General features: G+C 37.5%; 1 protein-coding gene across 2 annotated transcripts; it reads left to right on the forward strand.

The window, feature by feature from the left end:
- The first annotated feature begins 1,508 nt into the window (after window positions 1-1,508).
- Window positions 1,509-21,533, forward strand: LOC106053657 (uncharacterized). 2 transcript variants are annotated; one of them, XM_013209248.2, is made up of 5 exons: window positions 1,509-1,636; window positions 15,708-15,830; window positions 16,593-16,682; window positions 18,395-18,569; window positions 19,982-21,533. In XM_013209248.2, the coding sequence occupies exons 2-5, from the start codon at window positions 15,770-15,772 to the stop codon at window positions 21,249-21,251; spliced, it is 1,596 nt and encodes a 531-aa protein (XP_013064702.2). In that variant the 5' UTR covers window positions 1,509-1,636; window positions 15,708-15,769; the 3' UTR covers window positions 21,252-21,533. The 2 variants fall into 2 exon arrangements, with proteins under 2 accessions (XP_013064702.2, XP_013064701.2); XM_013209247.2 differs by lacking the exon at window positions 1,509-1,636 and adding an exon at window positions 8,856-9,467.
- The last annotated feature ends 1,916 nt before the right edge of the window (window positions 21,534-23,449 follow it).

Consider the following 23,449-nt stretch of genomic DNA (forward strand, 5'->3'; position numbering starts at 1 on the left):
GCAACTTCTCATCTAACCAAATCATCAGAGGCTTGTTTCTGGAGTGTTCAACATCTGCGATCCAGAAACCTTTTATGCTCTCCGTGTGGGACCCACCCTATGCTCTCTGTGTGGGGCCCACCCTATGCTCTCTTTGTGGGGTCCACCCTATGCTCTCTTTGTGGGGCCCACCCTATGCTCTCTTTGTGGGGTCCACCCTATGCTCTCTGTGTGGGACCCACCCTATGCTCTCTGTGTGGGGCCCACCCTATGCTCTCTGTGTGGGGCCCACCCTATGCTCTCTTTGTGGGGTCCACCCTATGCTCTCTGTGTGGGGCCCACCCTATGCTCTGTGTGGGGCCCACCTTACGCTGTCTGTGTGGGGCCTACCCTATGCTCTCCGTGTGGGGCCCACCCTATGCTCTCCGTGTGGGGCCCACCTTATGCTCTCCCTGTGGGCCCACCCTATGCTCTCCGTGTGGGGCCCACCCTATGCTATCCTCTGATAAAACAGAAATTGCATCTCAACTGATTCACAATTTGATGGACACCGAGCGACATGTTGTCAATATTCAATACAAGTATATATCTTATATCTTACATGATACAGACGTTACTTCCAAAAATTGTATCTATGAATAGCAAACCAATGTATCAATAATAAGGCTTTTCCTATGAGTGCAGTATTTCGCGTGGATATGCAGCCTCAGCTGCGACCTATATATTTTGCCACATGCAGCACAGACATAACCATTGTCTGCTGGTGGTCGATTTAGATTATCTTATCGCCGTCTGCGTCAGTTCCTGAAAACAAAAATTGGTTTAAATGTATGTAATAAGAAAACGTATTTATTAGCATGAAACACCCGATAGTTACCTAAAAGAAGTTTTATAATGTTTTTCCTTTTATAAAAAAAAATAATATACTGATGCTTCATGACAAATAGATTATTTTATTGTCATCAGGCCTGACGCCAGGAGGAGGGGGGGGGGGTCACTTATTAAGACTAGTCCTGGGACACAACAGAAGGGGGGGCTCCTCGACGCTTTATGTTTCTTGTTTGAAGTTTTTTTTTATGTGTGTGCGGGGGGGGGGCACAAATACTCGGTTGTTTAGGAGGCCCCAAATATTTATGGCAGCAAGGTCCAAAAGGGGAACTTAACTTTAATATTGAGTCATGTCACGAATCACGAGCCAGTCCTTCGCCATATTGGCAGAATGGGCAGTCGGGGTGGGGGGGGGGATCTCCCAATACAGCCTTTCTCGTCTGATTCACCAATTGTCACCTTTGTATCTGTCCCCTTTTTGTTTCCCCCTAAAGTTATCGTTGCACCTTACCATATCCTTGACTTGCTTTGTTTTCGTCCCAAGGCTGAAACTGCAAGGCCTAACGACGCCATGAACAATTAACTCGGAAAAGGGAGTTTTAAATATATAGGACGGGGGTGGGACAGTGGAAGTAGGAAAAAAAAAAAAAAAAGAAAAGACAACTCGTAAGGAGTCCACTAATGTTTTTTTATGGGGTAGGGGGGAATAATTTCACCTCTGTCTGTAGCGAGAGACGCTCGTCTGCTGTGTCAACAATGTATTGTGAATGTAAGCACCAGTGAGGTGTGTAGCTTGTCGTGTCAGCAGACGTCTACACGCCATTTGTCTGTAAGTACGTTTGATCTGTCATCGCTCTTTTTTTTAAAATCAAATTATGAACATAGATCTAGATCTACATTATAGGTATATTCACTATTGTCTTTTTTATTTTAAATATATGTGACATTATTTATACCACAGTACATAAATCTACAAACTGTAACAAATTTCTAGAATCTAGATCAAGTTGAATTGAAATAGGCCTATCTACTATCTAGCCTATTCTACTAATTCTAGCCCAGATTTGCTATATTCAAAATATTGATAGATGTAAAAAAAAAAAAATAGTCAAGATCTAGATCTCTCTAAATCGGAATCTAGATCTAATTAATCTAGATCTATAGATACTAGATAGTAAAAAAAAAAAATATTTAAAAAATCCAATTTCATGAAATAGTGTATTGATTAATGTTTTAAAAAAAAAAAAGTATAGACGATCTATTTACAAAATAGAAATAGACCTGCATAGACTACGATATAGATCTGGATATCTATATAGTTTAAGACCTTTGGACAAGACACAAGTGAAGTGCTTTGACCCGCGCTAGCTAGAGATACAGATCTAGCATGAGTAGAGATTGGACTATAGCGCACTGAGCATGCTTGTAGCATGATTAGAGATTGGACCATAGCGCACTGAGCATGCGTGTAGCATGATTAGAGATTGGACTATAGCGCACTGAGCATGCGTGTAGCATCAGTAGAGATTGGACTATAGCGCACTTAGCATGCTTGTAGCATGAGTAGAGATTGGACCATAGCGCACCGAGCATGCGTGTAGCATGAGTAGAGATTGGACTATAGCGCACTGAGCATGCGTGTAGCATGATTAGAGATTGGACCATAGCGCACTGAGCATGCTTGTAGCATGAGTAGAGATTGGACTATAGCGCACTGAGCATGCTTGTAGCATGAGTAGAGATTGGACTATAGCGCACTTAGCATGCTTGTAGCATGAGTAGAGATTGGACTATAGCGCACTGAGCATGCTTGTAGCATGAGTAGAGATTGGACTATAGCGCACTGAGCATGCTTGTAGCATGAGTAGAGATTGGACTATAGCGCACTGAGCATGCTTGTAGCATGAGTAGAGATTGGACCATAGCGCACTGAGCATGCGTGTAGCATGAGTAGAGATTGGACCATAGCGCACTGAGCATGCGTGTAGCATGAGTAGAGATTGGACCATAGCGCACTGAGCATGCGTGTAGCATGAGTAGAGATTGGACCATAGAGCACTGAGCATGCGTGTAGCATGAGTAGAGATTGGACTATAGCGCACTGAGCATGCGTGTAGGGAGTAATTATCTTCTCGCTTGAAGTAACGTCTGTAATTTATAAGACAAGAAAGTTGAGCTGAGTAATTAAAAAACAAACCGATATCCAACATTAATAATTAAAGCGTCTCATTTTCTTTTTAAAACTTTATGGTTGAGAACAGGTTGAGAACCCCTGGTCCAGAGGCTTTCATAGTTTGGGCTTAAAAGAGTTTCTTAAAACTTCTTAGCCGTCGTTGAGCCTGAATCTCTAAGTAGTAACAGATTATGTAATAAAAAAGTGATATTTGATATTCTTCTAACTCTCAACAAAGACGACTTGGCCTTGGGAAGCAGCTAGGATGAAACAAAAATAACTTCATATTTAGTAATTGCGTTCAGATAACCGTAGGTAGAAACATAAATGAAAAAAAACACTTTTTTTTTTTTACAAAACAAAGGCTTATCAAATGGGAAAAACTCCATATTTACTGCCATATATCTCAATACTGTAATATTTATTCCCCTTTTTCGATAAAAAAAAATTACCACTATTTAAAGTTCCCCCTTTTAGACCCTGTGATTTATAGGGCAGATGATTTAATGCTCATTTGGTTCTGTGGCCCACGGTTAAGGCGAGTTTCATGAGGCCAGCACAACAACTAACTGCCTTATTTACTTTTCGCCAGCTAATGTCAAGTACCCATTATAGCTGGGTGGTTCGGAACCCCAGCGCATTACCTCTCAACCACCTCACCTTTGTTGTTTCGATATTAAAGAAAATAAATTAATTAGCACTATTTAATTAACTGTATTTGATGGATTCATATTTAGTAAGGAAAAAATAATAATTGTGCAAAGTTTTATCTTTAGCCAAGAAGGTGGGAAGTGGGAGAAATAACGTGACAGACAGACAGGTTGGGTTGATATAAGTTTTGTAAAATGTACCAGACAGACAGGTTGAGTTGATATAAGCTTTGCTAGATGTCATATGAGTGTTTAGTGACTCGCGATGGCCACTGGGAATACCGTGGACTGTCAAAATGTGTTAGTGACAGATGGTCACTAATCGTTGGCAACATTTCTTGACCTATGTGGCTTCCCCACCTGAGGGGTACTTTAACCACACGTAGGAACGTGGCAAATATTTATTGGCTATATTGGTAGTGTTTTGATACTATTTGGGGAGGGACGCGGGGCATTATTGCCAGCTCAGTATTTGTATGTAGTTTGGAGTTATTAGCCTTACGAAGGCCAAGATAATCCACAGCCGAGGACAGACCGAGACGGCGAATGAATCTAAATCGACCACCGGTAAACAATGTCTGCGCTGGGTGTGACAGAATATGTAGGTCGCAGCTGGGGCTGCCTAGCCACGTGATATACTGTATACAATTGAAATTAAAAGACAGTTAATCCGATCAGATAACTTGAATAATAATCAACTTGTCCGTCGCTACTGTTTGATATATCTAGTACGTACAGTACTATGACGACCTACATAGAAGATTTGAAGTCATTCTTCACTTGAAATTTGTACTATTGAGGATTTTAAACCAATGTTTTATCAAGGGTACCACAAATTTAGCATTACCGGACATTGTAAAGAAGTTCCGTCCTCTAGTTTGATACAACGTGGACTCATTGCCTGTTTGAACCTCATCACAAATAAAAAGAAACCGACTCGAAATGTGTGCTCTTCGAGCCGGACATAAATATACTCATAAAATCTCATCACCCTCAACCAAGGCATTTTTAAAAAAAATTTAACAAGTTATATTCTCAACAAAGACTCCTTCAACAGTTTTGTTAAAGATTATTTTTACTCATATAATACGTATTTATGTAGCTTTTTTCAATCATAGAGGTACGTGGGTAAGTTTTGACTATATAAAGAGGTCGCCAGGTCTAAAAAGTTTGAGAACCTCTGATATATACTGCACTCCTAATTAATCTCCGGGCTCACAAACCTTACATTAGCTTGTTCAAAGGGCAAGAACTCAATGTCGTTGTGTAGGCCTATAAAGAGAGATAATCTGATCCTACAGCTCTAAGCCATTGACGATAGTATGCGTTCCTAGTGTTTTGAATAGTCGCGTACCCATCAACTGAATATATAGCTCACACGCTGAGTATTACGTATTCTGTATATTACATATGCTATGCATTACATATACTACAATTACTTATGCTGCCTTTCACATATGCTGCGTTAACCATATGCCACGTATTACGTATGCTGCGTTTTACATATGCCACGTTGGGCTTATTGTATTGTTTGTTACTAAACAAAAATGGTATAAACTCAATCCGAGGGAAAAGTTATTCGCTGTCAAGAATTACTTTTGGTGGTGTTTGTGTGTAGGGGGGCGGGGTGAAGTGTGTGTGTGGGAGGGGGAGCTAAAATAATGGTCGGAAAAAAAAGATTATTAAAGTGAGAGTTAAAGCCGGTAACTGATCCAGACCTAGTATTTAAATGGACCTCATTCACCAATCGTAAACAAACAACATTTAGTCACGTGATCTTATTGATAAAACAACTAACAAAAAACTGTCACGTGACAACCATCATGAATTAAACATGAGATCGTAAATTATATAGAAGAGATAGAGCACCACGTGCTAAATCTTGTTTGTTTACGATTGTGGAATGAGGTCCACTGTCACTTTCATACAGTCACCAGTAGGTTCTAGTCAAAGACACGCTCTGTTGACCCAGCTGACGTCACGCCTAGTCATACACTGTCGGTCAACTACGACTTTTGAGAAGGTTTATCCACTGGGAGGTCAGAAGCCAATCGTGAAATCCTACACTTGAGCGTGTCCTAGTTTAGAAGAGGTCATTAGGTCGTGTCGACTATCAGACGTAGACTTCTAATCCGATTTTCATTTTCAGCCTCAATAGATCTGCTGGCTGGGCAAAAATTACTCAAGAAAGGCTGAGCCTGAGCTAAAATGATCTAAAATAAGCTGACTCTGAGCTAAAATGATCTAAAATAAGCTGACTCTGAGCTGAAATGATCTAAAATAAGCTGACTCTGAGCTAAATTGATATAAAATAAGCTGACCCTGAGCTAAAATGATATAAAATAAGCTGACCCTGAGCTAAAATGATATAAAATAAGCTGACCCTGAGCTAAAATGATCTAAAATAAGCTGACTCTGAGCTGAAATGATCTAAAATAAGCTGACTCTGAGCTAAATTGATATAAAATAAGCTGACCCTGAGCTAAAATGATATAAAATAAGCTGACCCTGAGCTAAAATGATCTAAAATAAGCTGACTCTGAGCTGAAATGATCTAAAGTAAGCTGACTCTGAGCTAAAATGATCTAAAATAAGCTGACTCTGAGCTAAAATGATCTAAAATAAGTTGGGGCGAAGTTCCTTGGTTAAAGAATGATGTGCGAAAATAAAAAAAAGCGACAGAAAACAGCCTTACTGTTTGTCACGTGGTCTGTTAGGTCACTACTTTTATCAGCGATAAGAATGCAGCTTTGTTTCAATTATTTTAAAATGTCCGCATCCCAGCGGGGGGAGAGTTAATAAAATATGGCTGGGTTTTGTTTAAGTGTGTGTATGTCAAGTCTGGTAGGTGGCTAGTTGGGGCCAGGGAGGATAGCAGGCGGGGGCTACAGCCCCGGGGTATCATTAAGAAAGGGGCCTGCACAAAAGAGATAAAAATAGATCCAAATTTAGTCGAGTAAGAAACTTGTACGTTTTTTTTTATCCGACATTTTTTTTATCCGACATTTTTTTTTATCCGACATTTTTTTTATCCGACATTTTTTTTTATCCGACATTTTTTTTATCCGACATTTTTTTATCCGACATTTTTTTTTTATCCGACATTTTTTTTTATCCGACATTTTTTTTTTTTTTTCAAATTTTTACGGCTGGCAAAAATGTCGTGCTTAAGAAGTGTACGCTTGTAGCAAACTTGAATTAGCAATACAGCTCCGGATTTACGACAGTGCGTCTACCAAGGGCCTTACCCTCCACAAACTATAAAAAAAATATACTATTTTTATAACTAAAATATGCATATTAAATATTGTTTTAAAGGAAATTGATTAAATTTGCATGAACTCCTATTTCTTTCTACAAAAATCCGGCTCCGGGACATCCATATACTTAAATCCGGCCCTGGTTGTGGCATTGTAAGAAGTAGGCTACAATTTGTCTTCAAGTTTTGTTTCTTCCTGCTATAACTTGCGCAGTCCGCCAGGGTCCTCTTTTTGTGGACCTGATGGAAGGGGGAGGTTTTCGGGAGACGGTTTCTGTACTGAATTCAGGCGCTCATCCAACAGCTATAGTCTGGGTTTGAACTCGAGTCAAATCGATAAGTCGCCAAGCGTAGCACTGTTGAGATAACTCGTATTAGTCTACATTTCCATAAATTAAAAAACTGATTAACTCCCTTGCATTGGACTAACATATTTTCCCCCATTCAAGTCAACGTAAATGTTCTTATCTAAAAAATACACAGACGTTGCTTCAAAAAAGATGATTACGTCATACGCTTGTTCCTAGGCCAATCTAGTCATGCATGTTAATTAATGACCATAGACATAAACAAATATAGACTGGCCGAAGGAAGTAACTTCATGTAACTTGAAAACATGTATATCTATTGTATTCGGATTTCCGAATTAATAAAAAATTGCATGATCTTCATTCTTAGAGATTAAACAAAACTACACTGCCTCCTTATTTACAATATATATAGGTGTGTGGCTGAAATAGATATGAATACTTCACTTTTATACTGCTCATAAATGCTGTATAATAAAGTACACAAAATTTTCGTTTCATAAAACTCTTTAATCGGCCAGTCTATATTTATTTATGTCTATGTTAATGACTTATTTTCTGCCTATTCATTATACATAAAACACCGAACCACAATCTTCAAAGACAAAAACAAAATTTAATAAAATACTCTGAAAGACACAAAGATAAAGGCACACTCCTCGTTCCATATGCTAGGACAAATTTGTACAAACGCTCCTTCTTCCCTAGTGCTATTAGAGCATGGAATGGGTTGCCTGAGCCAGCCAGGAAATCCAGTGACTTGGCCGAATTTAAGTCATTGTTTAATATGCATGACTGAATGCATGACGCGTAGGACGTAAACATCTTCTTTTTTGAGTAACGTCTGTATTATATAAGATAAGACAAGACCAACAATGATCTTGTATGTCGCGACTAGTTGGTCTTCAAAATGGGATTATTGTTATTGTGTTTTCAAAACTGTTGTCCATTATTATAGTCACATTTCATAGATGTATGCAGGCTACATGGGTCCGTGAATAAGGGAGACACCTCTTGCTTACAAAACTACTTAGATTCAAGGAGAAATCTAGTCGCCACTCAAGCTTACACAATAGGCTACCCCCCCTCCCGCTTACACAATAGGCTACCCCCCTCCCGCTTACACAATAGGCTACCCCCCCTCCCGCTTACACAATAGGCTACCCCCACCTCCGCCCCGTGTTTTCATTGTACACATTCTTTTCGTGTTTTGTTTTTGTTTTTTTACGAGATTCTTTAGAAACGCCCACACGGCCACAGTCTCAATGAACGTGTGTCGTCCGCCAACTCGTGGGGGCCTGTTCAACGACCTGTGGACCATCTGCAGTCACGTCTGCTACTAAATCCTATTTGTAACTTCGCTTTGATTTCGTCATTGTTGTCGGAAGGGCTTCTTTGAAGGGGGTACTATCACCCACCAATCACTTGTGCTCTTGTCTGTATTCTTTGTATTTCTATGATTTTATTATTCCATATTTTTTTAATGTTAAATTTTTACCCACAAAGACACACACACACAGCGTCACATAGCAATAAAAACGACCCTTGAATGAAACACACCTATACAAGATAAGGATCCTCCTTCTCGTTCCCTTCTCTTGTGCACCCTTTGACGCTAGGTGTGTAGTCATTTGACACGGCATTCAAGTTGTGCAGTGGAGAAAAAAAGGGTCATAATACAGCACACACCTCTTCTATTCATAGGCTGGTAGATACATAGCATATATGACAGTCAATGAAAGAATCTCGCCCAGTTAGTTAACCGTCTATACAAAAACCAATATATGACCAAGAAATCTCGGCCCTACCTGTTCCGCGCTTTCCAGAATTTGGCTTACTTTTGGACACGTAGCTATTTTGAGTCTACGTTAAAATATATCAAAGCTCAAACACAAAGTCGTTGCCAGAATGTCTTTATAACTACGGTTGATGGACATAGACATTGACGCGCAGAAGTCACATTTAATTGAAAGTAAACAGATAGGCGTTGAGGATGTCATTACATAACGCTGGATGCGCCGTGAAAGAGGAACGGGGGAGTCAAGGTATTTCAGATTAGCGACTTGGCGATGTGGATATAACAACTCTGGGAGGACGTTCTGTTCTGGGGATGTTCAAATGATGTGACATTCGAGGAAGGATAACTCGCAGGAGTCCGCCCAGTCGCTTTACGCTGGTACAGGAGAGTAACAAAGTCTGATTTTGATTATCTGTTCCTCAAGAGTGGGCAGGCTTCATTCTAAGGATGTGTTTTTCTCTATTCTGTGAAGGTAATACGCCACAAATAGATATGTTAACATCTGTTGTTAAAGGGTGTGGGAAGTGAAAAAGCTACATATCCTCACCCCCGGCTTGAAAACTCCCTCTTTATAATTATATATTGAATAATATTGACATATAGTTTGTATACCATCTTGTATAAGACGTACATTAGTACTTGGGTGGCTTCCTGGTCGTGTGGAATACACTCAGGAATGTCGTCATAATAGTCACGAGTTCGAATCAAGCCCGCTGCCATCCCTCTATGTCCTGTTAGAAGTCTGTTAGAAGTATGTTAGAATTCCGTATTAGGACGCGAGAATTGTTATTTAACACCCGATACGTAGAAAAGAAACAATTTATTGGCCTCTCCTTTCAATGCCTCGTTTCGTAGTGTGTTGACATTTCGTTCTCTAGTGAGTGCTGTGTATTTAAGTACCAATCGTTTCATATTCAAATAGTCCAAAACCTTTCTTGGTTTGCATTTGCTTTATTGAATACCGTTTTAATTGTGTGATCTCTGTTGCAACATCTGCACATCTTCACGTATCTTTTAGTCTGTTAAATCGATGGGGGCACCACGCATGCTCTGTCGACCGTCTTTCTTCATTCCTGGTGCCTTTTGCCTTGAATAGAATCCCTTTCAATGACCACTCCGTCCGTTCCATGATCAAGGCGATTTGTCTTGATATAATTCTTGTCACATTTCTATGTCTGCCTACATATTGTCTAGTATAAAGGTATTCCATATGTATTTGTCACGTGATCTGTTAACCTTTGACCGAGTTACTGTCCTTAACAGAAATGGACACCACGTTCCTAAGTTAGAGCAAGCGTTGACGTCATCAGTTCAGGTGTTCATGTCACGGACCTAGTCAGACGAAGCGATGTTATCCCTCAGGCTCAATGCATTCACTTTCCCGTCGAAATACATTTATATAGGCCGGACAACTAGTCCAGAAGGGGAGACTATACAGAGAGAGACTGTATTGAATTTCATGGTTTTACTTTCTATTGGGTATCAGATAGATCTATACTTAATAGGTTTTTGTTTCTATTGGACTTCAGATAGATCTATAGTTAATAGGTTTTTGATTCTATTTGACTTCAGATAGATCTATAGTTAATAGGTTTTTGATTCTATTGGACTTCAGATAGATCTATACTTAATAGGTTTTTGTTTCTATTGGACTTCAGATAGATCTATACTTAATAGGTTTTTGATTCTATTGGACTTCAGATAGATCTATACTTAATAGGTTTTTGTTTCTATTTGACTTCAGATAGATCTACACTTAATAGGTTTTTGTTTCTATTTGACTTCAGATAGATCTACACTTAATAGGTTTTTGATTCTATTGGGCTTCAGATAGATCTACACTTAATAGGTTTTTGTTTCTATTTGACTTCAGATAGATCTACACTTAATAGGTTTTTGTTTCTATTTGACTTCAGATAGATCTACACTTAATAGGTTTTTGATTCTATTTGACTTCAGATAGATCTATACTTAATAGGTTTTTGATTCTATTTAACTTCAGATAGATCTATACTTAATAGGTTTTTGATTCTATTTAACTTCAGATAGATCTATACTTAATAGGTTTCTGTCTGGCCACCAACTTCTGTATGAGACACATTCAGACATGCGTTATTACACCAAGACTTTGTGTCTCTTGCATTGTTTAACCCCAGAAGAGCCGCCGCTGTCAGATGCATCTCTTGTTACTGGAGATCTCCGTGTATCTGAGAGACTAGGCATCAATCTCTTCAGCGTTTCTTCCCCAGTGACACATTAGTTAGCACAGAGTCACACATCTATTGTTCGCTTCTCTCTCACGCCCCAACTTGTGTATACGCTCTTACATCACTGGGGCGGAAATGAAAGGCTAAGCACTGTGGAGGGATTTTATAAAGTCAGGGCCATATAGTAAGACCCCCCCCCACACACACACACACACTGCATTTAAACAGTAAATGCTTCCCCCCTCCCCCCCCCCAAAAAAAAAACCACTGTTTTTTTCAAAACTTTTTCTTTCGCCTTTCTTAAGTAGGCCTATCGCCCCGCCCCCTTTTCCAAAAAAAAAAAAATAATATAAAAATTCAGATTTCATCACTTCTTCAATATGCTAGAACAACTTTAGGCCTAACTTTGTTTTAAAGTGTCAGCGTGTTCAGAATAAGTGTAAAAGATTGGCTCAATGTCTTACGAAGGCGTCCTTTTTGTTTTTAGTAATAATAATAATAATAATTCTGTTTCCCTTTAACGAAACTCGACCCTGGCAGCGCCAGAGAATGAATACTCGTTTGTTTCTGACATAATAATAATAATAATTACAATTAATTTATAAAGCGCTGTTAACAAATAAAATGTAGGCTCAAGGCGCTGGGATAACATTACAAAAATAAACACAAGAGTTTTAAAAAAAATAATCCCAAAAAGTTCTGAACAGGTAGGTCTTAATGTTCTTCCTGAATGTAGTGTAGCATGTCGTCTGACTGAGATCAATTGGGAATGAGTTCCAAACCTTTGGTCCGTGCACAGAAAAAGCCCGCAGACCGTATCTTTTGAGGGAGAAATAGTAGATAATTGTGCTTTAATATGTAAATACGTATAAACTAATTTTAAAACACAAAACACGTAACTCATTTAAATGAATTTTGATCACATGTGTCGCTAGAAATCTACGCTGATGTGCCTTAAATTCATACGAGCATCATCCCCCACAGGAAGTTAATTCAATCTATTAAAGTGCGAAATCCAGCATTGTAAAGAATGCCTTAAGGGATTTCAGGCAAAGTAGGAAATGTTGAAGCAGGCCATGTAGCAACGCCATTGGGATGGGTGGATATTTATGGTGACAGAATCAAGACTGGTGAAAAGAAGAACGATTGGCAATTTAAGTGAAAGATGACCCTAGGAAGGAAATCAATCAGCACCATGACCATGATTTTTTGTTTCTTATCTTTCTTATCTCTTAAGATTTTCACTTTTTTTATTCACCTGACCTTGGCCTTTGATAATAACGCACTCCAAAAGATATCCTACCCCGCTCGCCTCTCCCATTTCGTTGCACGTTGGCAAAAAGATGAATAAAGCTTTGATGCGGCATGCTCGGGGTAATGTTGACATCCCTGTCACTAGTTATTAAGTGACATTTGATTATTGTAAAAGTGTCTACCGTGCAGTAATTAGAAATGAAATACATAGTATACTGGCAAGTCCCGCCATCAAGAAATCACATGTCATATTTCACATAAATTGATAACCTAATCCAATAGAATTCAGCAAGTTCATGACTAGTAGTACTTTCTACACAGTAAGCAAGATACGTCTATCTTCTTCTATATCCATGGCGTCTACTGATTTCTGACCTGAAATCTTAAGGCATTTCTTTACAATGCTGGATATCGCACTTTTACAGATTGAATCAACATCCTGTGGGGGCTGATGCTCGTATGAATTTAAGACACATCAAATTGGATTTTTAGCGACAAATGTGATCAAAATTCATTTAAATGAGTTACGTGTTTCGTGTTTTAAAATTAGTTTATACGCATTTGCATATTAAAGCATAATTATCTACTATTTCTCCCTTAAAAGCTACGGTCTGTGGGCTTTTTCTGTGCACGGACCAAAGGTTTGGAACTCACTCCTCATTGATCTCAGTCAGACGACATGCTGCACTACATTCAGGAAGAATATTACGACCTACCTGTTCAGAACTTTTTGGGATTATTTTTTTTTAAACTCTTGTGTTTATGTTTGTAATGTTATCCCAGCGCCTTGAGCCTACATTTTATTTGTTAACAGCGCTTTATAAATTAATTGTAATTATTATTATTATGTCAGAAACAAACGAGTATTCATTCTCTGGCGCTGAAAATCTGAAGGCATTCTTTACCATGCTGGATTTCGCACTTTTACATAGTGGGTAATTGTAAGAGGGGTTCGCAGAATATTAAAAGCCTGGGAACCGCTGGTGTATAGGAATGCACCGGAGACTTTGTCGTTGGATTGTGGGGGAATGTCGGCAGGGAGAACAGCGCCAAGAAATGGGGGGGGGGGGGGGGGCAAGTGGGGTGACAAAAAAGTTTAACTACCACGTTGTAACATAAGATTGCCCTGCATACTTGAATACATTCAATTTCTAAATTAAAAGAACCATTTGCGTAGCTCAGAGTACAGTTCATTGTGCTTAACATGGAGATAAAAGTGTAGAACTTAATAAGGCTACAATATCATTTTGGTTTCTTAGAATAAGATAAATCAAATGGAAATTTAGTTTGACTACAATTGACAACCTCAGCGTAACTACTGTACAACAACAATATAGATGCAAATACGAACAACATTCAAATTTCGAAAACACATACACACTCATAACTTATAACCAGCGCTTTATGAATTAGACTTTTATGTACTTCTCGATGACGACAGCTGATCTTGTAACACTCTGACCGACAGTGGGATAAAGGAGTTTTTAAATCTTTCTGTTTTAGTCCTAATGGAAAGGAGACGACCACTTCGTTCAGATCTTATGTAACACAGTTATTATTATTTTTTTTAAATTAGAAAGCTGTAGTCAATATTCAATAGATTTACTATCTATTTAAATGTGCTGGTTTGAAACATTGCATTGAGCGTGAAATTTTAAAAAATATGAAAATGTGAGTTTGGAAGAACAAAGAAGACAGAGGTCTAATTACTTTCAAATATATTACCAACTTTCTCAAAGTAGAGATCTAATTACTTTCAAATATATTACCAACTTTCTCAAAGTAGAGATCTAATTACTTTCAAATATATAAACAACTCACTTTAAGTAGAGAAGTACAATTATTAAGATAGCCACATTCGCCTTCACCTGTCCTTTAGTCTGTTATTTGGGGCACCACACATGATCTGTCGATAGTCTCTCTCCATTCATCTCTGTCATTTACATAGATGAGAGTCTTTACTATTTTCTGGTAGGAAAGTCTTTAAGAGCTCCGAGGATCTCATGATTACGATCACCTCTTCCCAGTGACTTCCGTAAGCCATACAAATAATTTAACTACTCTAGATCTAGATTTAGCATAGAGTCTTAGACTCTTTAATAAAATACTCAGAGGACACAAAGATAAATGCGCATTCCTCGTTCCATATGCTAGGACAAATTTGTACAAATGCTCCTGCTTCCCTAGACCTATTAGAGCATGGAATGGGTTGCCTGAGCTAGCCAGGAAAACCAGTGACTTTGCTGAATTTGAGTCATTGGTTAAAATGCATGGCGGGTAGGATGTAATCATCTTCTTTTTTTTTTTAAGTAACGTCTGTATTATATAAGATTAGAAGGTCTACATTTCTAATTCGTTCAAACCTTGCTTCTTCCCTCATGCCATTAGAGCCTGTAAAAGGCTTTCAGAATCAGTCTGGAATAACCAATGATTTTAATTAACACGCTGGACTAAAACACACGCATCCTCTGTTTGGGACCCCTCAACGCAAGAAAACCTTAAGAAACTGGAACAGACACAAAATAGAGCAGTGAGATTCATAACAAATGAATATTCACATTTGACTAGAGTAACACCTTAAGTAAAATCACTAAATTTAGAAAACTCTCAGGATAGAAGACTCAAAAGTAAAGTAGCAATTATACATAAAACACTCAACCAAAAAATTCAAATACAAAAACATAAGCTAATAAAATACTCAGAAAGACACAAAGATAAAGGCACATTCCTTGTTCCATATGCTAGGACAAATTTGTACAAATGCTCCTTCTTCCCTAGCGCCATTAGAGCATGGAATGGGTTGCCTGAGCCAGACAGGAGAACCAGTGACTTGGCAAAATTTAACTCATTGGTTAACACGCATGACTAGATGCAGACGCGTAGGACGTAATCATCTTCTTTTTTGAAGTAACGTCTGTATTTTATGAGATAATTACTCGCAGATGTAAGCCTAATGTACTACTGTAATGAATGATTGTTAATTGGATATATATATATATATATACACAAGATAGTCTATAAATATTAACATATGTTCAAAATAGTAGACGATTCCTCTAACATATTACTTTATTGTCTTTCCTCCCACCAAAACTGAGCCTTCACTTTTTGTCTGACCCTAAATGATCTCCCCTGCCGAGTCTTTTTGTGTCACAAATTTTCGTCAAAGAAGACGTGCCTTGTGGTAAACACATTAACTAATACTTTTGACTAGATCTAGCACACACATTTAAGGCACATTGTGTTCACAGTGAACAGCCGGAACGCTAGTGGGGAGTGGTGCGGTGGTCGAGATGATTTCAAGGCCTTCAGAATGAACGGGACGGACACGCAAGAGAAGTGGGATCAACCTCCAGTGATACCTGAACAAACTGGTAAATTGACTTTTTAAATTTCAAAGTCTGGTAATTAGAATCTTTAATGGTAGAATTATGAAATGTAATAAGTCTTCACAGTTCATTACATGCTTTCAATTATAATAGCAAGGGAGATTATCTGTGTTGAAGACTATGGCATAAGATCTGGATAATCATATAGATTATTATAGATTAATATAGATAATCATTTACAGACTTATTATAGCATATGATCAGTTAAAAGTAGTTTTTATTGTTAAAAACTGAATGTAACTGGCTCTTACGTAGATCAGAAATATATAGGTTAGTAAAATTAAACGTAGTCACCGTAGTTAAAAAAAATAAATATATAAACTTCTCTGGTTAGTGGCCACCACATCTGCTAAATGTATACATAGCAAATAATGGTCTTTTGTTAGTCTGTCAGCACGAGACTACTAATTTTAGGATCAATTGTTGTTGTTTTTTTAGTCTGTACTGAAATTAAAGGCAATGACTAATGTTTAGGTGAGCATAGGTATATAGAACATGAACTCACGTAGTAAAAATATAAATTTATTATTTTACTATATTGCATAATCAATTAGCATTAACCCCAGTGAAGTATTAAGGGTTAGCAGAGGATGCAGGCTGCTCCTAGTGACACCAACCCTTATGACGCCAGTGCTTAACCCATCTTGTGTTTACCAGAATTTCATTTCATATTGTTATACTCATAACTTAGTATTTGATTATGTACATATGGATTTTTTAATGGTCACATGTTTTCATCTAAAACAGCAATCGGCAATCTTCACTTATCTTTTGAATACACCAAGACAATCTTGAAAATAAAAGTTTGGCAAGTGAGTGATTTGCTCCTACCGCCACGTAAGTTGTTCATCTTTCAGTGTTACATATAAATCTACCATTTTATCTTATCTTTTTGATTACAGATTCTCCCTAAAAAAAGAGATAATTACATTCTACGAGTATCCATATACATGTACACTGAATGATACAGGGTCGACTTCAAAAGATATGTATTACATAGTGGTCGGATAACACCAGCCCACTGTTTAGCCAGAACATTAGAGGATCACTTAGGTCTTATCATCTACATGGGAGGTCTTATCATCTACATGGGGGAGGCAAAAGACCTCGGTGCAAAGCCCACAGCCCCCTGGATGACAGAAGAGGTCATCATAGAACCACCATGGTGATCCAATAGATGGCAGAGGAGCTGCAGCCCTTTCAACTCCTTTCAACTCCTTTCAACTCCTTTCACTCCTTTCAACTCCCTTCAACTCCTTTCAACTCCTTTCAACTCCTTTCACTCCCTTTCACTCCTTTCAACTCCTTTCAACTCCTTTCAACTCCTTCATAGACTGTTGTATGTAAGACATGAATCTTTCAACACCAACAGTTGGGAAGAAAAAAGTCCCAGGCAAAAGGCAGTCATGATGGTAAACACACCAGATGTAGGGAAAAGGCTGAACAGGCTGGCAGTGTCTGGGGATTGCCAAATCTGTGACACTGGATGTGGATCAAGGATTTTTGTCTCCCTATTCACAAGAGAAGTTGCCAAGGGAGAAAATGCTCACATGACATGTAAAATGCCAAGTGCCACACATTCATGTGTTAATCTTGCCATGCATGTTAATTAGAGCTTTAGTTATTATCATCTTTGCCCTAGCAAAAGGATTTTTTTCAAAGCTGTTCATACACTTTCTAATTTGACTGAACTGTCTATCACAGTGTTTCCCAAACAGTGTTCTATCGGTGTTCTACTGGAATAGTTAACTATTAGGCCAGCACGTAAACTAATATCTCTAAAACAAATAGCAAAGTGTTCTGCTAAATATTCAGAATGTGCGAAGTGTTCCCTTACGGAAAAACTTTTGGGAAACACTGGTCTAGCACCTTGTGTAGACTTTAGATTTCATATATCAACATGGCCATTGAAAAAGTTTAATTTTTTTTTTAAGGGCATACTGAATAGTGTGTAGAATAGTATATATTTTTATCTATAGATTGATTAGTAGCTAGGTCTTTATTATAAATGAAAATGATCAGTAAGAAATCTTAGTCCCACAATCTAAAGTTGCACCCAAAAGTTTTCAAATTAAAAAGAATTTTCAATGTAAGATATCTGGAAAAAGAATATTAATTATAGCTTTTTTTTTCAAATTTGACTAGTATAACACCAACATTAAAATAATTGACTTTTGGACAGAAGACTTAAAAAGTATAGAAGCAAAACAAAACAGAACCTAAAAAATACCATTCAGGATTACAGGCATACTTTTTATTCTATTTACTAGAACACATTTATACAAGTGCATGGAATAGTTTGCCTGAATCTTATCTTATAAATAACAGATAGTCCAAAAAAAAAAAGGAAGCCAATAAGTCAAACCAATGACTTAGCAGAGTTTAGGTCTCCACTTACTATGAACAGTCTATCACATGGATATGTTTAGGACACAATTATAATTTTTTTTTGTGAAGAAAGTTTTGTAATTTATAAGATAAGATTTAAGAAAATCAAGACATTTAAATTATATAAAGTTTGGGGCTTATTGCTTTTGTTCTTTTTTCAGCCCAGACCTCCTCTATAGAATCAGTCTACGTCAGAAGCTACTTTATACCCGATACTGTTAATAAGTCTAGTAGAAGGACAGAGCTAGTACGAGTGGAGCCAGCACAGAAAGATGGGAACATTTCATACAGCCGTCAGAACAGCATCCAACATATTTTTTCTTCTTCGTCCTTCAGGTTCATATTTCTGTTTCAGTGCTATTACTTTTTTTTTTTTTTATTATAGCTTTTATATAGTGCTACTTTCATGCTTATAGCATGCTCAGAGCGCTTTTGGTCCAATCTCATTTGTGGATAGTGGGGGTGGGGGGGGGTATCTAGGAGTTGGTTTGCCGTGCTGCCTTTAGGCGCTCAGTAAACACAACTCTGCCCGAGTCGGGTGTCGAACCTCGAGCCCCCTTCTAGGTAGCCAAGCCAAGTCAAGTTCAAGCGCACTTGGCCTCTCGACCACGCTTCCCACTTGTAGAGTCTCTGAGTTGCCAAGCTAGTGGTACATTGATAATAACATACAGTGGCATAGCTAGGGTGGTGGAGGGGGGGGGGCAAAATTGGAAAATCTTCCCGGGCAACAAGTTGAGGGGGGCCCCCAAATGAGTGTCCAAAATTTGTTTTTACATGAAATATTACGCCATTACCTTATGTCATGATGTCTAATGTCAAAATGCAGGGGCCCCTGACGAGGTCAGGCCCCCCCCACCCCAAATCCCTTGCTACACCACTGATAACAGTGTAAGTTGTTAGGTCTTATTCTAATAAGTAAACCCATCTTGCATACATTTAAAATGACATCATCTCTTGATGTCAAGCTAAGAATGTTCAAAAAAAAAAGTCCAAGCTAAAAATAAACAGATTTTTCAGTGCAAATTCTTGTCTATCAAAGGGAAGGCACTAAATCTGGCTAGCCAGTTGTTCATTGTGCTTGATTTCAATGCCTGCACCGTACATTTATTATTTCAATTCTTTTATGTTCTGACTTTATATATAAAGCATTCTCAGTCATTGTTTCTACAATTCAAGTTTGTTATATTAAATTATTTAATTTTTGAAATTGGATATTTGTTCATCGAATAGTATTTCGGGGATCCCGGCTGCATTGAATACTATATCGCTAGATTTATATTTATAATTACCATAATAATCACATAATGATAAAACTAGATGTTACAGATGCCTCACTTTATGTATAGTAGTTTCGTTCAATAGGGCCATGAAGCATCTAAATCCTTTTTGATAAAGAGAGAGAGAGTATTTAGTGTAAGTAGTTATAGATCACGTAGTCTCTCTCCCAGCTATGACATAGTAGCTTTGGGTTAGGACATGTCATAACCTTTATGTTTAGACAAACATGTTAGATAAATGAAGGCTATTGTTAAGTCATATTTGAAGTTTTTCCAATGTCCTGGCCAAGCCCAGAGCTAAAGAATGTCTTTGACTTGTATTCAGTTATTTCAAACTGTTTATTTATTTATTTTGAACCCAATAGCAGCTGTGACTATTACATAGAGCAGTTTATTAAAATTCTTTTATTTGATCCGAAATTAATTTAGATTACAAAATAAATTGTTTAATTTTTTTTTTTTTGGTCACAGTTTTGAAACGCCGTTAATCTACTCTGGAGTGACACAGGAAATAATTGCTGAGAGAAGTCTTCAGCTTGAAGTTTGTATGACTCAGAAACAAACAGGCAAGACATTCCTTATGGCCATGGTTCACTTGCCGCTGCGCACGGCCGTACGCCGACCTATTAGGGAGAAATACCCGCTAATCCCTTGCGTGAATCACACTACACCAAACAGTATGAAGGTATACAGCGCCAAGGATATCATCATGAATGGATCTAGCTCCTTCTCAAATAAATCACCTTTAACTAACAGAGCTTCTTTTTCTGGGAAGAGCTCTGAAAAAGTAAATCTGTTTGCCCACAGGTTCTCATCATTAAATTTGTCAGATTCAGATGATGAAGGAGTAGGGGGAAGTCTGGTCATAAGGTCAAGGTCTCCAACCATCACGCCAGAAAAGGATTCCAGCAGCACTGATGAAGAGATGGATAGTTCTTTCAGAAAGAGGTACGCTCGAAGTGTCTCTTCCCCCTCGTCGCCAGACAGTGAAAGCAATGTTCAAACTAGAGTGAAGAAAAAAATAATTCCTAACGAGATTTTCAGTCGAAGCTTAAGCTCGGAAAATTATGACCCCTCCGAAAATGGCAGGGTCAGGCGGGTGAGCGGGAAATTCACAGTCGTTAAAGTTGATGAGGAGCCAAGGGGTGACCACCAGCCTCTCCCAGATGAATCTCAAGGTACTGATGGCACGAAAGGGAAAGATCAAGCTTGTACCAAAAAGAAAATTATTCCAAATGAACTTCTTAATGTTAATTGTGAGAGTGATGTAACAAGTGGATATAAAGAACAAGGGAACACAAATCATCCATCTATTCATATATCAGATCTCAGTAATGAGATTGCGCAACTCACTAACGAGTCCAACAATAACGATGACACTGAGTTGTCAAATGTATCATTTAGATTAAGTCTTCAGGCCAGCTCTGACCTAGTTTCAGATGTCGCCTCTACTCCTGGCTCTAGGCCGGAAACACCTGTTTGGGACTTTTACGACTTTAGTGTGGAGGAGGCTGAGAACAAATCGGCACAGTCTGCTGAAAATGAGTCTGCCTCTCCTGCAGATGATGCTTCTAAAGCCCTGGGTACGTTGCAGGCAAGTATTTTGAGATTGAGTCGAAATCCTCAAGTGTTGGACACTTGCAGAGTCACGGGTCCAGTTCTACCCACAGTTATGTTGGATGATTTTGAGCTGGAAGATGATTCCGATAGTCAACCCATTGATGAAAACCAATTTATATAGACTTTATTTTTTTACTTGGGATTTTTTTTTATAAACGGATTCTTCTTAAAGAACAGCAAAAAAGTGTTAATTTAAATGTTTGTAGAAAAAAAAAATCAAAATATGGCAAAAACAAATGGATTAAATGATCTTTAAAGATAAAGAACACATTTTAATATTGATAGAAATTTGTTTTGTATTTATTGATATACTGTACCACAGAGCTATTTAGGATTTGTGGCATTTTGTTTTCTCCCTCCCTCAAGTCCAGTCTCAAACAAAATGTTTGAATGTTTCACATGATTTAAAAAAAAAGACATTGATTGCTTCTGTAGAGCATCTTTTATACTACAGCATGCGCATTGCTTTATGGTCCAATCTCTTTTTGTAGACATGTGAGGGGACGGGGATCTCTAGGAGAAGGTTTCCTTGCTGCGCTTAGGTGTTCAGCAAATACAAATATTAAAATCCAGATATCAGTCCAAAACGTTCTAATCCATGGCATGTCTGGACTTGAACTCGAGTTCCCTTGATAGGTAGCCTAGTGGTTTATGCCACTCCGCCCCGCATTGCGAGGAATGTTAAATTATATCTTATAAGAGTATCAAGGCATGTAAGTGTTGTAGAATGAAGTATGTATTCTATAATAAGCATAATATTTATGAAATGCAAATTTAAAATATAACTCGACTAACTTTTGGTCTTAATTGAAATGCACAACTATAGACCAATTTTTCTTTTAAGTATTTATAAGCATATAGACAGACTTCTTAAAACATTTAATGAAAAGATACGTGTTGTATTTTTTTTTTATTGTTTATGTAAAGTGTACAAAATAATTGATAGCATATCCTATTAAGTTGAAACTGTTTTCTATTTCATGACTTCATATCCATGACACTGCTTATACAAGAAACATACTTAGAAGATTTAAAGTCACACGACACACAATCATTTTGTCTTGTTATGCATTACATATGGACACTACTTGCAATTTATTTAACAAATAATCTCATAACGTATATTAATCTTTATTATCTGAAATATAATATATAGAGATATACTATTTCTTGTAATTTATGTACATCTTAAAAAGGATTTAAATATTTCTTTGTTTTTATAGCCATTATTTTCACTAATATGTTTCAGCAGACTGAGAATTGGCTACCATTATTGCCTTCATTGAGAAAGTTCCCCTTTCAGACCTTGTGGTCTATGTGGCTGATGATGTAAAGGTCATCTGTTTCTGTGGCCCACGGTTAACGAGGGTGTCATGTGGCCGGCCAGCACAACGACCAACCACCTTTACTTTTCCCCAACTAATGTCATTTGAGCTGAAGCGCCCTAAAATTCCAAAATTCAAAATCCCAGTCTTCACCAGGGTTCGAACTTGGAACTCTCAGTTCAGAAGCCAAGCACTTTACCTCTGGACCACCGCACCTCTGATTCATTGAGAAATAATGTTAAATATTGTATACAAGTCTTTCATGTATTATGCTCTGTTGTTAGAATGTTACTTAATATAAAATGTTGTACTTTATTTTCCTATTTATTTTCATTGTACTACTGCTGAGGTCATCGTGGTATGTTATACAATTTTGATAAGACCTTTCTCAAGCTATATACAATTTTGATACAAGATCTTTCTCAAGCTATTTAAGATGCTTTTTATGTTAGCAAATTTGTTTTCATTATTATGTTTAGTAAATCTTTTTCATTCTCAATTTGAAGTAAGGGTCCTGATAAACAGTCCTAGAAAAAAATTGTGTGCCATTTATAAAGATTTATTTTACCTAAAAACAATCTCTGTATTACTTACAAAACACTAGTGGTACTAACAAATTTTAAGTAATTTTATTCTTACTCATTGGTATCCCATGTTGTAGAAGTCATTAAAAATTAAACAGTTTGACAAAATAGAAATAATTTATGAAAGTTCTTACATGACCTTTTTACAATAGGATTGCTGTCTATGGATAAGATATCACTATTCTTTTGCAGTATATAATGATGGAATCTCAAAATGTCTACCTCCATAAAATTTGTTTGTTTGGAGTAAACACATTATTACAAATAGTTGTATGCTTATTTAGGAAATATAACATATAAATAGATATTCTTTATATTTGTATTATAATATTGTATGTATGTAATCTAAAGTGGCCCTAAAACTGTTGACACATTCAGGTTTGTTCTGAATCTCAATTATTGTCATCCAA

Source organism: Biomphalaria glabrata, chromosome 13 (genome assembly GCF_947242115.1).
Source record: "Biomphalaria glabrata chromosome 13, xgBioGlab47.1, whole genome shotgun sequence".
Lineage (NCBI taxonomy): Eukaryota > Metazoa > Mollusca > Gastropoda > Planorbidae > Biomphalaria > Biomphalaria glabrata.

Coding starts and splice junctions, on each gene's coding strand:
- LOC106053657 (XM_013209247.2), top strand. CDS start 9,443: ATGTGTTTTTCTCTATTCTGTGAAG. Junction 9,468..15,707: donor TTTTTCTCTATTCTGTGAAG/GTAATACGCCAC, acceptor TTGTGTTCACAG/TGAACAGCCGGAACGCTAGT. Junction 16,683..18,394: donor TGATTTGCTCCTACCGCCAC/GTAAGTTGTTCA, acceptor TTCTTTTTTCAG/CCCAGACCTCCTCTATAGAA.